The 18,908-nt window shown below is 34.2% G+C and overlaps 1 protein-coding gene across 1 annotated transcript in view; it reads left to right on the forward strand.

Moving 5' to 3' along the window:
* LOC100866041 (mannosyl-oligosaccharide alpha-1,2-mannosidase IA-like) overlaps nt 1-18,111 on the forward strand; it is a 77,088-nt gene extending 58,977 nt beyond the window's left edge. Inside the window, exon 3 of the mRNA XM_086904013.1 lies at nt 17,978-18,111. Coding sequence (XP_086760139.1) covers nt 17,978-18,007 — 30 coding nt within the window. The 3' untranslated portion in view covers nt 18,008-18,111. The remainder of the gene's footprint in view (nt 1-17,977) is intronic.
* Nucleotides 18,112-18,908: the final 797 nt, after the last annotated feature.

Genomic DNA, 18,908 nt, shown 5'->3' on the forward strand with positions numbered 1-18,908 from the left:
AATCTTAACGCTAAGTCTAAAATCTAGTTGCATTCGTATCGAGAATACTCTCGTCCAACTTAAAGCGAAAGAACACAAAAATTCGAAATTCTGGTCACTTTCATAATTCAACTTAGAAAAAAAAAAAACCGTAATGTTAAAACATCAAGAGGAATCAAAGTATAAATGAAGAGACGAAGAAGATAAGATGAGTGATAATAAGAAGAAAGAAGAGGAGCCTTAAACAAACCAACCTCCCTTTCTGTCGCTCTCATATCACGACTTACATCGATGGACTTACGAGAGACGTTGGACAAATGATGCTTGCCAGTCGTGGCCAGTCAAGGGTTACGACACCGGTCTCGCAGAAGAAACGATTTACATTCTGACGACACAGGAAGGGATAAATCCCCGACCACTGGAGCCGATTTACGAGAACGACGTTCGACCACGAGACCTAAACTCTGGTCGAGTACTCAAAGGTACCAATCGAGCAGAGCGCGGACCTTCGACTGGCCACCGGAAGTAGAGCACCCGCCCAACGTCTTCTGCCACCTGTTGCATGACATGCGGTTGACAGCGAGGGAGAAAGCAACGAAATGTCGAAAAACAGGACGGTTTGAGGAAGAGAAGGAACAAGAAACGATTCGAATAGAATAAGGGACGAAAGTAAAAAAGATAAGAGGGGGTGTAAAAGGATCAAAACTTTTCTATCTTTCGCTTTAAGTTGGAGAGAGTGTATCTCGATACGAATAACTTAATTAATATTATTCGCTTATTATTGATACTAATTAATAATCCGTGTCGAGGATGTATTCTCGTTAATTACTTAAAAAGAAAGGAGAGAATTGATGTGAAATTTTTAAAATTTTATCGAAAAATTTTGAGAAATAAAATGGAAACAGAGAATTAACGAGAATATCCTTGAACGGATTATTAAGTACCTGCAGTCCAGTCTAGTGTTTGAAAATAATTTAAGGGAGTTGAGCTTCAGACTGGAGTGCAGGTATGCGTAGTTCTTGGCTTGCCATCGCTTTTCGAAAATTATTAAATATTTTATTAAATTATTAAACATTTATTACGATATTTCTTTAAAATTTCTTTAAAAGCGACAATTACCGGGTCTCACCCACGAGGAGGTGACTACGCATCGAGACCTATCTAAACCTAAAAAATAAGAACAAAAGATATTGAATTTAATTAATGATTACAAATAAATGAATTAAAACTAGACAAATTTCAATACATTTTATCACGTATTATTGATTACATTGATCTTTACAAAAGTCGTTTACATATATCGCAATTAATCCCACGTCGTCCAACGATGAGGCTTAAATCTTAATTCTAAATCTTAATTCTAAGTCTTAATTCTAAATCTTAAATCTACGAATCGTGTAATCTACTGGCATATCAAAGATACGCTCCTATTTAAAACGAAATAAGAAAAAAATCTAAAATTATTAATCATTCAATCCATATTCGAGAAAGAAACAAGCGTAAAAAGGGAAAAAAATGAGTGTTTAAGAAGAAATGTAAAACCCCGAAAAAAGGAAAATTAAGAAAACCAAAAGTCATTCATCACGACTTACGTCGATGGACTTACGAGAATGGTCGGATGATAGAAGTGACCAGTCAAGGGTTACAACAGTTTCGTAGAAGAAACGACTTACGTCCCGACGACACTGAAAGGTGCGAGGAGACGAACGAATTCCCTGATATTTTCACTTAGACAGAAAAATGGGAATTCAAGAAGAAAGTGAAAGAGGAGAAGAACAACCTGATTCTGTTCGAGAAGGAGAGAAAAACCGAAAGGATTGAAATTATAACATGTTATAATTCGTTTCGTGTTAAGGAGCGTACGGAATGTGCTCACAAAAAACTTAATTTAAATATCTATCTATCTTATGTTATACTTAAAACTAAAACTTAAATCTAAATTTAAAATGTACGCATCTCCCCTCGTATGTTTATAAATGAAATAAATGAAATTTAAAAAAAATCTAAGATATATAAGTAAGTTATAAATGAATATAAAAAATATTATTTTATAAAAATAATATAATATTTTTATAAAATAAAAATAAAAACAAAAATCTGAAATAAATAAAAAAATTCAATAAATTAAAAATTTTGAATTAATTTTGATATTTTACACAAGAATTTCGAATATTTGTGCAATATATTTAAAAAATCAAATATATATATATATGCAAATAAATTCAATTCAAATTAATTCAATTTTTTTTAACATAGAGAAAAATCTAATTTTAATTTTGACAACGAATAATTATTAACATTTATTCTAAAGAAATGAATTGAATTTATATTAATACATTATAGTAAGAATATTAATTTATTCAATATTCTTACTATATTGATATTAAATAACACTGGAAAAATTAAAAAATCAAATAGTCAAACATTTTTAACAGTATTTTCTTTAGCAAATGCTTCAATAATTGGGGGTGCTGAAAAAGAAAAAATAGCCAGAATAGGCTATAAGGATCACACTTAGTGATCCAAAGTTTCCACAGTATTAGTGGAAAAACCGTGGGCATTTTATACGCAACACTACTTTTAAAAAAACGCGATCATTTTTTAACGCAACACTACTTTCAAAAACGCGGTAATTTTTTAACGCAACACTAATTCTTAAAATGAATTTAAAAAAAATACAAATAAATTGAAAACTATAATTAATACCCGAATTACTCGAAATAAAAGAAACATGAAAATATTTAATACTACTTTTTAAAATATATTTCTATTTTATCGAAATCAAAATTATTAAAAAAAATCGCGATGTCTCGTAAAACGCAACACTAAAAGCAAACGCGATTATTATTTGTTCGCAACACTAATTAAAAAATCGCGATTGCCCATTTATCCACTTTATGATCCAAAAGCAGGACCACATTTTTGCAGCTCTTGCAACTGCATTTTGTGGTCCAAAAAACAGGACCACTTCCACAATATCAATGGAAGAATCATGGGCATTTTATACACGCAACACTACTTTCAAAAAAACGCGATCATTTTTTCAACGCAACACTAATTCTTAAAATGAATTTAATAAAAATACAAATAAATTGAAAACTATAATTAATACTCGAAATAAAAGAAACATGAAAATTTTTATATACTACTTTTTAAAAAATTCTATTTTATCGAAATCAAAATTATTAAAGAAAATCGCGATATAAAACGCAACACTAAAAGCAAACGCGATCATTATTTGTTCGCAACACTAATTCAACCCGTAATTCATTTATCGCAACACTAATTCAACCCGTAATTCATTTATCGCAACACTAATTCAACCCGTAATTCATTTATCGCAACACTAATTCAACCCGTAATTCATTTATCGCAACACTAATTAAAAAATCGCGATTGCCCATTTGCCCATGATGATTGTACGTTGGGCCGGAATGTGCATCGGCCAATAAACTACTACTACTACTACTACTACACTACTACTACTACTACTACTACAAACTCTAAAACGAGCATAGTGACAAAGTAGTAACAATGACTTCCCATTCTTTGGAACAGATCCAAAAAATGAGAAGCCATTCGTCGCAGCCCTCTTCGTGACAGTTTGTCGGGCCTCTTCGGTCTTCCTCCTTCGGGCGCGATGCCCGCTGAAACTTAAAACTAGGCTCGAGATCTCCTAATAGCGAAACAAAAAAAAAGAAAAAAAATAGACTAAATCGCGAAAGCTGAGCGCACATGGACGACCAACGATCGACAATTTTCGATCATTGTCCGTACATGCGCGAAAATCTCGAGCTCGACGTTCGTTTCGAAACCCATTTCGCGACCGCGACCGCGAACTCGAAAAATCGAGGGGCAAAGCCAGAAACGCGCGGCCGCTCGAGCGACCGCTCGTCTCAGCCTCGCCCTCGATCTTTCAAATTTTCATCTCCTGAAACAGGTTGTCACGCGAGGACGCGCCTACCCGACCAGAGACTGTGACAACCTGCCCGGCCCTACCTACTTACAATTAACACACACACACCAGAAAGTATGCTACCTATCCTGCCTGGCGCTATATTTAAAAAAAAAAATGGCAAAACAGGCACACCAACACACTCACTCCACGGTTCTCACTCATTACGCCCGGGTGCAAAGAGCCTACACTAGAGAGAGCGCCCCGGGACGCCTCCGACACCCGAGCTTGATACCACATTCACACTCTAAATTTATTTACGTACCATTTTCCTGAAATCGACTGACGATGGCTAGCGACCATTGCGTAAATTGGAAAATTCTAACGCGGTAAAAAGGATACAAGAAAATTAGATATTTCTCTATATTTCATAGAGAAATATTGTTGATTGAAATTTGTGTAATCGATAAAATGAAATAATAAGAATCGTAACGACGCAATTCCACAGCCTAACCACGCACACACGATGTGGAAAATACGTCGTGCACGATCGCTAACTCATCGTCAGTCGCTGTTAATAAACTTATGAACTATGATCATCGTGCCCATTGCCTCTCTCTCACCCAAGTAACACCTGGGCACGTGAGTGAGATCGAGGCAGCGAACACGGAAGGGGTTAAACCTGAAAATCCTGAGCTAAAAAGATATTATAATTTTTTCTCTAAACGGGCTGATATTATTTCAAACTTCTATTCAATGACTCTAATTTAATTAAATGTTAAAATTTAAGTATCAAAAGTTAAAAGAAAGATCAAACGTTAAGATTGAATGCAAAATAAATAATTGACTTTAAGAATTAAAGTTAAAAATTGAAATAACCTCAGGCGATTCCTTCATCAAAGCGTATTTTCGAAAATAAAAAGTATTAAAAATTATTATTGCTTTGATTCCGAAATCTACCTGTCGCGAAATATCTTCTTGCACATTTTCGTATACGAAATTGAATTAAAATGATTTTATGTATGATTAAAGATTGAACTTAAAAATCGCGCGATTAAAAAATATTATATAAAGGAACATGAGAAAAGAAAATTTTTACGTTACTAATAATATTCAATAAAACGCGATGTGCAAGAAGATCTAGCCTGAGCTAATAAATAAAACACAGTTTGTTACTACTCACGGGTATAATAATATACCCGTGGTCACTATGCTCGTTGCAAAAATCTACGTATACAACCAGTCACCCGTGTCGATTCGGACCTTTCGTCCTACGACATGATTGGGTGACCGGAGGAACATAAATGCATGCGACTCACCCTTAGATGCGAAGAACCATTTGCCATCGTGCAGGAGGACGTGGAAAAACGTCTGGATGTGGAACGTATCTGTAACAAAAAGCGTAACAATATAATTTAAAACTAATTCAATAATTCTGTTTCAATAAGAAAATTGAAATAAGAAAAAGATAAAACTCTATTTGACTAATAGAATAATAATAAAAAAGAATTAAAAGTCTAATGATTTTATTTCATTAAAATAGAAGGATAAGAATTTAAATAAAATGAAAGATAGTTACCTCTTCGCGTGATGGATGATCGCCGTTTTTTCTTGAGAGGAGCACTGACTCTAACGCGAAACGAATTATATAAAGAAATAAACTTTTAACGCGACCGTTTGAATTAATATCGGCGAGCAAACACTGACTCTAATTTCGCGTTATTCATTTGAAAAAAACTTTTACGAAAGCAAACACTGACTCTACTAACCGCATTGCGCGCGGTTACAAAAACGTGCTGAAAATAAAATTGTATTAATAGGGGGAGGGGGATAGGGTAGAAAAAGAAGTAAAATACACTTTGATATTTTCCCTTCTTTTTCTTTCTTCCTTGAAGCATTTGTTTAAGAAAATACTGCTATGGGTTATGAAATAATATTTCTTAATATTCAAAAATGTTTATAAATTTTAAATGAATTTATAATTTGGAAAAATTATCTTATAATTGTTCGTTATCAAAATTTTAATTATTAATAAATAATTATAAAAATAAGATACAAATTAGTATAAATAAGTGAACTGAACTACAAATATTCGAAATTCCTTGCAAAATATTCAAAATTCTACAATTGAACATGTAATAAAAAAAAAATAGCATGTAAATATAAATAAATTATATAACATAATTATTATAATATAAATTATATAATATAATATAATATATATTATATAATATTATATATATAATATATGATAATTATAATAAAGAAGAATCTAAAACATACGAGAGGAAATTGTAGTTCTTAGCTTGGCATTAGTTTTCAAAAACTAATCTTTTCGATATATTTTTAACACAAACTCTTTTTTACTGATCTTTAATCAAATAATATAATATGGAAACCAATGCCAATTACGAACGAGAAGTGACTACTTCGAGACCCATATTATATAATAAATATAATAAAAATAAATTATTAAAATCTTTTTGTTATAAAAGTACGAATATTTAAATAAATGAAGGAATGAATGAAAGTAAAAGTTAAAAAAGAAATAAGTAATTAAATGTAAAAAATAAATCTTTAAATAAATAAAGTATTAAATGAATAAATAAAAAAATAAAGTAATTAATTACAAATGTATAAATAATTGAGGAAATAAGTAAGTTAAAAAAAAAATAAAAAAAAAAATAAAAAAAAGTAAAAAAAATAAAAAAAATGAAAAAAAAGTAAAAAAGTAAAAAAATGAAAAAAAATAAAAAAATGAAAAAAAAAATTTAAATAAAAATATGTGCATAATTGAATAAATAAAGCAATAAATGAATTAAAAACCGAAGCGAATGAATAATATATACGATGATATTAATTATTAATTAAAAATAAATATTTTAACAATAAATAATTAAAAATAATTCGTTATGTTATAAAATTTAGTGAAAATGTTATGGTATCGATCGTATCGTCACCGAAGCGCGATAAGGAATGATCGTCCTCGCGCGATTATTATTGTATATATACTATTATCCCCCCTATAGATTTCGAGCGACGAAATTTGGCGAATATATACGTTTCTTGCCGATTGTATTACCGAATGATTTTTCAACTGTATTTTTTGAAAATAATGGTGAATTTTCAAATGATTCTTAGATTTTTATTGTTAACGCCCACGCTTAACGATTTATTATTACAATAAACGAAATATTCAACATTTTACCCGTTAAAATTGGATTTATAATTTTATGATGTTAATTTTATAGCTTTATTCGAATATTTTATAATATTATTTTACAAGAAGAGTAATTATAGAGCAACCACAAGTTAAATTGACCGGTAATGGACAATCGAAAATAATTATGAGCCAAGATTTAGAGATTTATTTAATATTTAATCGTTTTCTCTTCCATTTTCCTTTCTTAACGAGAAAAATACGTTGTTATGGTTATGATATTTTGTTTAAAAATGAGAAATATTAATAATTATTATAAATAAATTATTTATTTATGTAAAATGATAGAATATAATAGCATAAAAATAAATAAAAAGATAATACTTGCGAAATATACGTAGGTAAACGTCGCCTGTATTCAATTTTGAGTTTGCACAGAGTTATACAGAGTACGTAGACGAGTTAATATAATTTTATACGATGTATATAAAATCCATGAATCTACATCTCCATCCTGAGATAAGAGGAACATACTGCACAATGGAACAATGAAAACGATTGTACGATTTTGTATCGTGCAGGTAATAAATTTTTATTCCAACAACGTGATAATTAAAAATTAAAAAGAAAAAAAAAGAACGTTATAAATGAATGGAATGAAAGTTTCACAAAACTGATTTATTCTTGAATTTAAACATTAAACACTGTTCCCAATAAATAGAATACATGTTTCAATTTGTTTCCAACAAACAACAAAATAGCCAATATATATAAAATATAAATTTCACCAATATTTTAACAACGTGCATAATTCTTAATTTATACATATACTTTCAGTATTTTATAATAAATTCATGTCTTTCTCGAATTATTAATCAAAATCATTTTTCGATCGAAAATTTCTATCTTCGATAACGCGCGAATTAATAATAAATATTTCGATATGGATCTTTTACATATTTTTCGCATATTTACGCAATATTTCACTATCAATTATTTTTCGAACGAACAATCAAAATTCACGATCTATCGCAAAATTCATCCATTTCTCAAGATCAAAGCGTTTCCAGATAAAAGTTGAAACCTCGAGTACGAAATTCGCACGAAACGAGGCTCTCCACGCAGCATTAATTTCCGCTTCTGCCGGCTCGGCTAAAACCGTGAGCTCGTTTAGCAGTTCATTAGCCACGCCGTACCTCGAACGGCGAATTATGCAAAAGGCAGAGCAACCCCTCTTACCCTTATCGTGGAACGACAATGGTCACGTTCCAAGCCGCCTACGGGATCTCGTTCACGATCTTCGACGTTCAACGTCGCGGAATTCAAAAACCGGAAGTCGTCACGAAAACCCTCCGCTATCCCTTCGACATTTTTCTCGAGAATTTCACATAATTTTTTAACAGTTTATTATCCAACGCTATTGTGTTCATAAACTGAAATATATCGGATACGTTCAAATTTAATAAAATAAAAACATTTAATTAATTTAAAATTTTTTCTCTGAACAATTCTTCTTTCCAGGAAATGTGTCAGAAGTATAACGATTCGACTAACAATTATCCTTATCTTAACGGAATCTAAATGAACACAGCATATACCGCACAATGCGTCATTCCTTTCGAAATACGCCGCGTACAAAATTGCGTTTACGCGGAGAGCAGTCGTAGAACGACTGCGCGTGATGCATCGTTCCCCATGATTTAGGGTGTTGCGTCGTGTGCACTTGCCTTATTTATTATCGTCTCTCCAGAACCGGACATGTTTATTACGATTGTCGGCTCCCTCTCCTTTCAACTTTTTTAATTTAAATACTGCCGGTAGTAATATCGATTCTCGCGTTGATTTAAACGCGCACGATGATCTCGGAAATCATCTGTTAATAACCCCGTGTTTCCACGTTCTAGCTCGAAGGAATTTCGTCGAAACGAGTCGAAGAGTGAAAGAAATTTTTAAAATTGGAAAGAGAGAAGATCGAGCGGGACGAAGGAAATGTTGGAAACAAGTTTGAGACGACGAGGTGGAAAGGGATCAGTTTTGAAGAAAAAAAAAAAAAAAAAAATTGGACATCAAAAGGATTCGAAGAGTTTAGGAGGGCCGTTGTGGAAATTGGTTTACGTTTGGTTAAACTCGTTTGGTTACTTGGCAGACTTAGGGATGTTGGTTAGATAGACAGTAATAGGTGTAATATTTTCTTGAAAGTGGGAGGGAACGAGAAACGATGGAATTAGTGCTTAACCGCTTTCAAATTGACGCCGGCAATTCGTGTTGGTTTTACGAGCTTGTTTCCGGCCGGGAATTAACGTGTCTGTCGATCGTAATTTCTGCCCAATGAGCATTACGTTTAACGAAAAATTTACTTTATCGAACCGGTCGTCTTCGATTTTTGAACAGGAATACCATGAAACTCGAAGCTGTAATTTAACTGGATTTACGAGGATAACCGGGAGAAATCAGTTTAAGAGAAGGAAAATCCGTATAAATTACACGTTTCCGTATTCAGAAACGTGTAACAAAATCTTCGGAGCGCAGTGTAATTAAATTGTCGCGGATGAAATGATCGAATTTTTCATCATTCTTCTCATGTTTTATTAATTTAAACTCTAAACCAACGATGGAATTCGATCCAAAATTTACAAATTCCCAGATTTTTATTATTCAATTAAAAACTCTAAAATAAATGGGATTTACGTAAACTTAATCCACAATCCAAGCACGTGCAACGACCGATATCCAATTAAAGAATAACACAATAACGATATTGAATATCTCAAATTTTCCATCCCTAAAAATAGTCCAATCTTGCCCTCTTCCACCCTTACCCCGGCTTCGAAAGTTGGCTAATTTTCGTCGCCCCGTGACGTAACGAGATTCAGCGTAATTTCCTCGCCAACCACCTGCGGAAAATTTGATACGCGATACCATAATGAACCCTGCTATTCTGCTCGCGGAAATTAATGTTTACGCCGCGACTTAGCGCGGTTGCAACCCACCTTCGCGAGGAAGGAAGGAAGGAAGGGGTTACCGAAACTACGTAAGTAAAGCCTGCGCTTTATACGAAGCTGCCTCGAAAATTCCGCGCACGATTTGTTGCAGGGAGGCCAACGTGCCTCGACCTGCAACCCTCCATCCCTGCATGTCGTCGCAGCTGCAACCAAGTTTGATATGCGAAGTACAAACGGCTGTAAACTTGCGTCAATTGCAACTTGTCACCGTGATCATCTGTGGATCACTGTGTATCATCGATACGCGAGGATGTGGGGGATAGGGGGGGGAGGGAGGAAAGGTTGTTGTGGGATACGAAAATTTTTATCGGTATAAGAAAATTTAATTTATTTCTATGTTATATTATTTAGAAATATATACTTGTTCAAGTTCATTTATTTTAAAATTATTGTTTGAGAATTAATTAATTTTTCTCAAATTTTTCTTACATAAAATGATATAAAAAAAAAAATAAAGGAAATAGGTGGTAGCGAATAATATATTAATATTGGTGAATGGATATTCAATTAATTGTTTTCCTAATCATGTTAATAAAATTATTAATAAAAAATCAAGAATAGATTTTTATTAAGCAGATTAAATTTGTTATTTATTTTAGTTTATTATTGTATAAAATAGATTGAATTGTATGTAATATTAAGTTTGGTGTGTATGAAGTGTGGTAAATACTTGATATTGGGCATAGTTCAGGATGATGAGCAGGAAAGAACGTTGATGCGATATTTTTAATTGAATCTCGATTGAACGGCTATACAAATAAATAAATCTCTTCTACTTTGGTAGAATACAAAATAATCCTATTTTTTTTTTTATTAGTTGTCGTTGTCAATTTCAGTGTTATCAAGCTCTTATCAAGTTTGGAACCAAGTTTCTCGATCTATCGACTTGTGTATGAAAGTATACATTAATAATCCCGCCTCTTGCATTATCATATACACCATAGAATATTGCAATATCTTATCAATATCATATATCGTTAATTCCACCATACACAAATCATCAACATTATTAAACGCGCTACTCTCATCCGATCAAAACGTATAATTAAAAATTCATTTCTCTTATAGTATTAAATATTCCTTAAAAAAAAAAAAAAAAAAATTAATTTTCTTTCCTCTCGTCTCTCGCAAAAATTGTTCCAAAGACGCAACAGAGCATTATTTGCAAGGGCGGGAATTTTAATTTCGCAATGGCCAATGGACGAAATTCGCAGTGTCCTCGTAACAGAGGCGAGAGCCGCGAAAATTAAGGTTCTCGACCTTAGAGTGTGTCTTGTCGAGCGTCGTACCACTGCACGGACCCAACTGTAACTTGTTTACTTAATGCAAGTGGCCATTCACTTTCCAAGTGTCCTCCAACGCGCTGCACTCTCGCGAGAGCGCATACGGAACGGTAGTTTGGCGCCCTGTTCCAGTCGAAAGCTCCTTTCCTTACCCGAGTATCTGCAGCTCTCTCCGCAGTGGCTCGTTACCAACCATCGTCTCTCTTTCCGTCTGGCGATCGCGTGAAAATTATTAGGGTATTGCATGCCCTCGTTCCTTTGGAAAGAACGAGTAGCGACCAGTTATTTACTTGTCGTTGCGCGAAATTGGGAACGAATGCTCGCTCGTGCAATTCCACCAAGCCGTGAACTTGCCACTTCGTTATTTGGTTAAACAGAGTTTAGATGTGGAGAGAGATGTGATAATAATTGTAATTGGATACGAGGAATGTTTGGGTAGGGATGTGTGTGTATGGAGAATAGTGAGATAATAATCGTAATAATATTATAGATAGGAGGAAACATTTTATTTTGGGCAAGTTTGAATTCGTTGAAGAATAATTAAGAATATGGAGGAAAGTTTTCGCTTTATTTAATCGCTTTATTTAATTAAAAGATTTAAATGAAATTATTTAATTTTCACTTTATCTTTCCAATTGAAGATATTCACGTTATTATTTTAAATAATGGAGATTAACCAGTGCGAATGAACTTCAAGTTCAACTGTAAGATCTGTAATTTTTTCTGCGAAATGACGGAAGTCTCGGGTACAAAGTTATTAATATCGCGAAAATCCATGCAGGAAAAATTTAATTTAATCGTGACGAATTACGACGAGAGAGGAATTAATTGATAAAAAGTAAGGAGGGAATTTTCTCAGAGATGAAAAAAAATCACCAAGACGAAAGAGCAAAAGGGTAATAATTAAACATTGTTGCAAAATTATTCTCCGATTTTAATATCTTGGAGAATGAATGCAAAATGCAACTCGAAGCACCGTATGAAGCTTCCCCATATCGATAGACTATATTTCGAGAATGGAGATTGGACGCAATAAAATCTCGTTGCGAGAGATGCGTGCAATCTACGATAACTTTTTATGAAAATGCTTGCTTCGAGAAACGACAGAATCATAATACGAGCTATGACCGCTATAAAATTCGAGCAAACGATTTTACCACGCGATTGCCTCCCTCTGCGTCCAATCATTTCTCGATTCACTGCCAGTACAAATAAGTACAAATATTCGAAAGAAAAAAAACCGATTTTCCTTTGTCTTTGTCAATTATCATTATCATTCGTGTTAAACGAGAAATATTAATGTTGTATCACGTATAATGTTCCACGAAAAATTATTTTTGATGAAAAATAAAACGTTTTTGTTATTAATTAATCGTTCGCGCCATCACCACACGTGATCCTCGCTAATTTTACCATCTTGCGTAACTTTTCAACGCAAACACGTGTAAATCGTCGAATGACACCACACACACACACACACACACTTAAATGGATTAAAATAATTATTGGTCGGGTAATCGGGTTCACGAATTTATCGCGGCTAGAATTTAACCCCGCGTTGTCGCCGCGTCGACGCAACATTATGAATTAATCCACTCGGCCTGGATTTCAGAAAGCTCTGATTACGTGTAAAGCCCTGACCCCTGCTTTCGTATAATTAAAACTTGTGCATCGAAGAATGCAAATCCGAGGGTTATGACGATAACGATCAACGTTTGTTGGCCGTAACGTATAATTAGCGGGTTAAATCATTGGATTATTGGACCTCATTCCGTAATTTTCGTGGGAAATTTTCGCCTGTCGATCGTTGAAAAGTGAATCAATTAACGGGTATGGAAATATTGTTCTTCGTACGTGGATAATGTGATGATAATTAATCGATAAAAAGAGGAAAAGTATATCGTAGAATTTCGACTCCTCTCATTTACGATCTTTATTGTTGACAAATAATTATTTACACGATGAATTAGCAAAGCGAACGATATCGAATCAAAAGATTTTACACATTTTTCAAATTGTAGAGGGGTGAATATTTTAAAAGATCTGCTGATTAAAAATTAATTTCAACTATTGAATAGCAAATATTGAATAGAGAAATTGTGTTTTACTTTGTCGTGCTTTATTTCGTTTCGATCGACACGCCGATATTTTATTTACAAGGGAAAACATTAGGCATTCTTTTTTCAATCGTATAATAAAAACGATTGATTATCCAACGATCTTTATTTTAATAAGTAAAATTTATAAATGGTGTTTAAAAATTGAAACTTTGAAATATCCACCGTTTATTAATCGACGGAATATCTCGACGCTAATTAAAAACGCGCGAATCCTGGTTCTTAAGGAAACGAATCGCGTATCTTGTACGATTCCCACGTTGATACGACGCTGGGAATGACAAATCGTAGCAGTGATCAAACCGGTTCACAACAGTGACAAATTTCGTTTTATTACCAGCCTCGACTGGCCGCTTGTAACCGAGAGAACGTTGCTCTCGAGTTATTTTGTATCGTTTATCCATCGACTGTGCCAATGACGCTTTATTAATCGAGCATTACTCGTGTAGGTCCAACGAAAAAAAAAAAAAAAAAAAAAAGAAATGGACAACGAACGCGGAAATCGGTCGCTAATCCATGTACCCACGTCGAAATAGAATTTTTTCCCGTGATCTATTAACGACAATCGGTTGCTGTGCTGGCAAACTTGTTTATTATTCCATGTTTCGAGCGAGAACTTCCGGTCTGCGGTGGACACAAGACCGTTCAACCGTTGGAAATTATAACTCTGAAGTGACATTAACTAATTGTAATTTCGTTATTTATCACGAGAAGTATTTTTATTTAACTCTCTAAGAAGAAATATTAGTTGAAAGAGATTATACACCGCTTTCCATTATATATTTTAAAAATATATAACAGATTATTCGATATTCTCTTCTCCCTTTATTATTTCGAAGACAATGACGAATTCAAATTGTATTTTTGAAAATTCGAAAAATATGTGAACTAATGTTAAATCATTTTTTTTTTTTTTTTTTTACATACGATTTTAAGAAATACACGACTCTATCTCCTTAAAAAAAAAAATATCGGTGGATAAGAGATTACATAGCTGTTGTAAAACCATTTCGTCGATATGCGTCGAAGTAATCGGTGTCCCCTCCAGGGACGCGTATTGTTTTCGAGATAATTGAAACATGTCTCCGCGGTATTATTTATCGGCCACTATAAATCGAATTTACCTACCATCGTGTGTGCACGTTGTATCGTTGAACCGATTTATGGCACTCGTAAAAATCGCTCCTGTCTGCCGCGACTTTGACCCCTTCTATTGTTCCTCACCGATATCCAGCTTGATTCGTCGATAGAGCGCTTCTTTCTTTCGACCAAATTTCACGCCCTGCTTTATAATCGGCCATGAAAATGTTTTTGGAAAAATGCAGATGGAATTTCGCCAACAAGGCCAGATATTTTTCTAAAATTGGGTCAATTTTAATGCATAGGATCCAAGTCGATTTCTGTCGAATTACGTTTCAATTTTTCTTCGAAATATAACGTTTAACCTGTTGATTTAAAATTTTCACTGAAGTATTCATGGATTTAATTTACGATCTTACTCTTATGATGTGTGAATATATTTGACGATAAAATTTTCGAGAATATTTTTCTGATAATAATTGTCATTCTCAAAAAATTACCTTCATGAATGTTTTACTGTCGAATAGAATTGCACCTCGTTTCCAGTAGATCTTGTTTGTAGATCATTTTCAAAGAAAAATAAGCTCTGATCACAAGAGAAGGTCGTAAGAACTCTAATAGGACGTGTTGTTCTGAAATAGAAAAAAGATACGATTGAAACAAAATACACATCGCCCATATATATCCTTGTTATTTAATACTTATCTATCTCTCTTTTCTTTAGTTTAAATTTTATTAATTAGGTCAAAATTACGTTTACGAATTATGTTTAATCGCTTTGATGGATCGTGAACTCTGTTTTCACGAAATTTCCACGAAAGCGTGCTTAGTTTGCTACCAACTTGGTCTCGCGATTTTTACGAATAATTTTATTAAAATTATACAGTTTAAGGAATATTCGCCTTTAATTCTTCTCCGGGTCTCTCGAGCAGCGTGGCAATGATAATTCTCGCGATCTCTCGTTCGCTCGCTTCTTCGATAAGTCGCAAAGTTTCACAAACGACTTGCCAGTTACGGTAGTTTTCGAGTGGTTGGTTGAAACGCGACGAAGCAACAAAGTGTTTGGCGCGTGATGCGCTTCCAGTACTCAACTTACCTTGGAATAAATAATTCGCAAACTTGGGCGTTATCTTCGAAAGTTTCGAGGGAAGTTGAGTCGAGATTAGTCCCGGAACGAGATTATTACGATGTTTGACGGCGTGCAATCGTGTTGTAGAAACATACGTTTCCGCTTTGATATAATGCCATTTCCATTATGTACGTGCACAAACGATGCAACAATTGTACAAATAACGATTTTATTCACCAACACCTGTGCAAAAGTTTATATACATCTCGCCAATCCTTGATAAATCTAATTTTAATTTGTGCAGAATGCGTTAAGTTCTATAAAACTTGGAAATATTTCTTGCCAAATAAAAGCATCGAAACCTGGTTATTTTATAATTTAAAATTTTCTTCTTTCTCGTCGATATATTATATTTTTAAAAAATACCAATACGTTGATTTCCACTCCCTGGAAGTAACACTCCATTAATCCATTAGTCCACACGTAATTCACATAACGATTTGCATTACTGAAATTAAATCAAATCAAACGCAAATAAATAATTCGCGAAATTAACACAAACAATTCAGCGTGTATGAAAATAAAAATATGCAAATTCCACGATTAAAATAAATTCTTCCCCCTGACTTCAAATTTCACTTCCCACTATTATCATTACCTTATTCCTCGTCATAACCATCGAGCCTCGATTATCATAACGCGGAATCGTCGCGCGCATTCGTTCCACCCCTGAGCACAACGATATCAACCCCAAAAGCGTTTTCACGCGGAATTGAGCGGCAACGGGCGCGACACACATAGCTTCGTCGCTACTTCTCGACTTTCTCTATTTCCCCCTCTCCCCCTTTTTCTTCCTTTTTTTTTTCCCTTTTTTCCCTCCATTTCTCCGCACGATTCTTGCGTTCACACGGAGGCACGTCTGAATTGTCGTAGATTTTCTATGGGCGTGGACCGGGGGAGGGAAATTCGCCCGGGGAAAACCTGTTTATATTCACGGCCATGTGGAGGCCGCAAAGAGAGGAAAAATCGCGAAAGTTTATCCCGTTTGCCACCACGCGATGTCGTAGCAGTTTCCCTTCGACGATTCTCCTTTCTTTTCCCTCTCTCTTCTCTTTACGGGATGCTCCTTTTTTTCCCCGCTCCTCTGTTATTGCGACCATGTTTAATTTTTTCATTTTTCGCCGTTTCGGGATTTTAATCAAATTGGTCGAGATTATGTGAAATTATATGAAAGGAGGAGAGAGGGAGGGAAGCATAATTTCATCGATTTTTATATCGTTTAGATAGAAACGTATAGGAATGATTTAATTATATGTAAATTTATTCGCGACATTTTTAATATTTATTTTAAACTCGTTTGCAATACTAGTCTCTAGATATGTGGATTGTGTTGAATTTTTAATCGGTCGAGAAATTGATAAGATTGAAAAAGAGAGAGAGAGAGAGAGAGAGAGAGATTTATATTTAGAAATCGATATCTCGAAGAAGAATAATTTCTTCGTACATCTTTCTATTCCCTGGTTTTCAATTAATAATATATTAAGATAATTTGTATATAAGTCATAATTTATAAAAATAATATGAAATTATATTTCTATTTTAACTATTAATAATAAAGAATAGAACGAATCAAATACGTTGAATCATTCGAGAGAAAGAGAACAGGAATCCATTCGACTCTTCTACTTACAAATTGGTAATTCTACTGTTAAAAGTAGAGGATTATCTCGATTTTCCTCTTTTCCTTTAACCGTGTTTTATTACCGGTTGTTCTTACACTTTCATTCGTTTCCTCTTCCATTTCTCTTTTTTCACTGGATCTACAATTCCCATTGCTATCTCTTTTAATCGTTCTTTACCATTTTTTCCCCCTCCCCCCCTTTTTTTACAACGTTACGTTTTTCGATCCACACACACACACCCACACGCACACATATCCCCTATTATTTCGCGCCCCCAACTCTTCGGTTCCGTACAAGCCGTTTCTCTCGTGATTCCCTTTTCCCTTAAATTGCACGATTCCAACCACGCGAATTTCCCGGATCCGGAAATTCGCTCACGTTTGGCCGACTCGTTGCATACCGTGGCGAGTTTCCTCTCCTTTCTCCACGGACTAACGTCTTTCCTTTGGATTCGTGCACCACGTGACACTCGACACAATTCCGAACGACCTGTTCTCCCTTCCTTATCTACGAGATTTTGGACCCTTGGAAATTTTTTTCATCGATCCGCGGAAATTTTTCTCGAGAAATTGAAACATCTGTTTTTAACCGTATGATAATAGCTATTTACCGTGAATCGAGAAGTTCGATATTTTTCTTGAATAATATTCTTGAATAATTCGATATTACGGAATGACGATCCATTAACGTAATAATTATTTTTGTTTCAGGTGAGTGTCGATGAAGAAATTATTAATTAACACCAACGAAAACGTGAGTGAATGTTTTATTATAATAATTTAGCTGATAGAGTCATTTCAACATTTTGATTACCAGTATCCAATTTTGGAATACAATTAATTTAAGTTCCACGATATATCTTTGAACACTTAAGCAAATTCTCAAAAAGAACTCTTCTTAACTGAACAAGTTATCGCTGCAGCGTATTTAATTTTTTAAATATTACAAACTTCGAACTTCGTTAAATGCTGGTAAATACTCTTTGAACACTTCACACTCTAATACTAAAATTCTCTTCAAAAAAAAAAAAAAAAAAAACAGTTCCGCTCGACTTTGAGAAAAAACTTGAAGGCGATGAGAAGCGGAAAAAAATTACCACGCCACGACCAATTTTCGGTCGATTAAATAAAATCAATCCCACCGACTTAATTAATCAAACGCCGCCTCTTTTTTTTTTTTCCTTTCTTTTCTTTTCTTTTTGCCACCGTCCTCCCTTTCAAACCGTTCGTTCGATTATATTAGCGTTTTCATCGAGTCGAATAGCTTAATTAAGAATTTCACCGGAATGAATGCCGTAATTAAAAAACGTGACAGCCTATCGAGCCATCGCCCACTATCTCTAAAAAAAAGGGCGGCTCGATTGCTATCGACCGGTTTTTGAAGCCGCGCAACGGACCGAGCGATTCTTTAAAAACGGGTGAAACGCTTTGAACGATGATGATGATGATGATGATGACGACGACGGCGATGTCGCGCGTGTGACGAACCGCTGCCTGATCAACCCGCCATTTAAGCCCATTCGGCCTCTATCCAACGTCCGTTTACGTCCGTATCCCAGTCAGTGATCATAAGGCTCGATGATGATGTTTCCCCCTTCTCTTAACTCGTGTAACATTGAGCTAATATTATGTATACACCATG

Source organism: Apis florea, unplaced genomic scaffold, assembly GCF_048593485.1.
Source record: "Apis florea isolate Af1SG1 unplaced genomic scaffold, ASM4859348v1 contig_2293_pilon, whole genome shotgun sequence".
NCBI classification, from domain to species: Eukaryota; Metazoa; Arthropoda; class Insecta; order Hymenoptera; family Apidae; genus Apis; species Apis florea.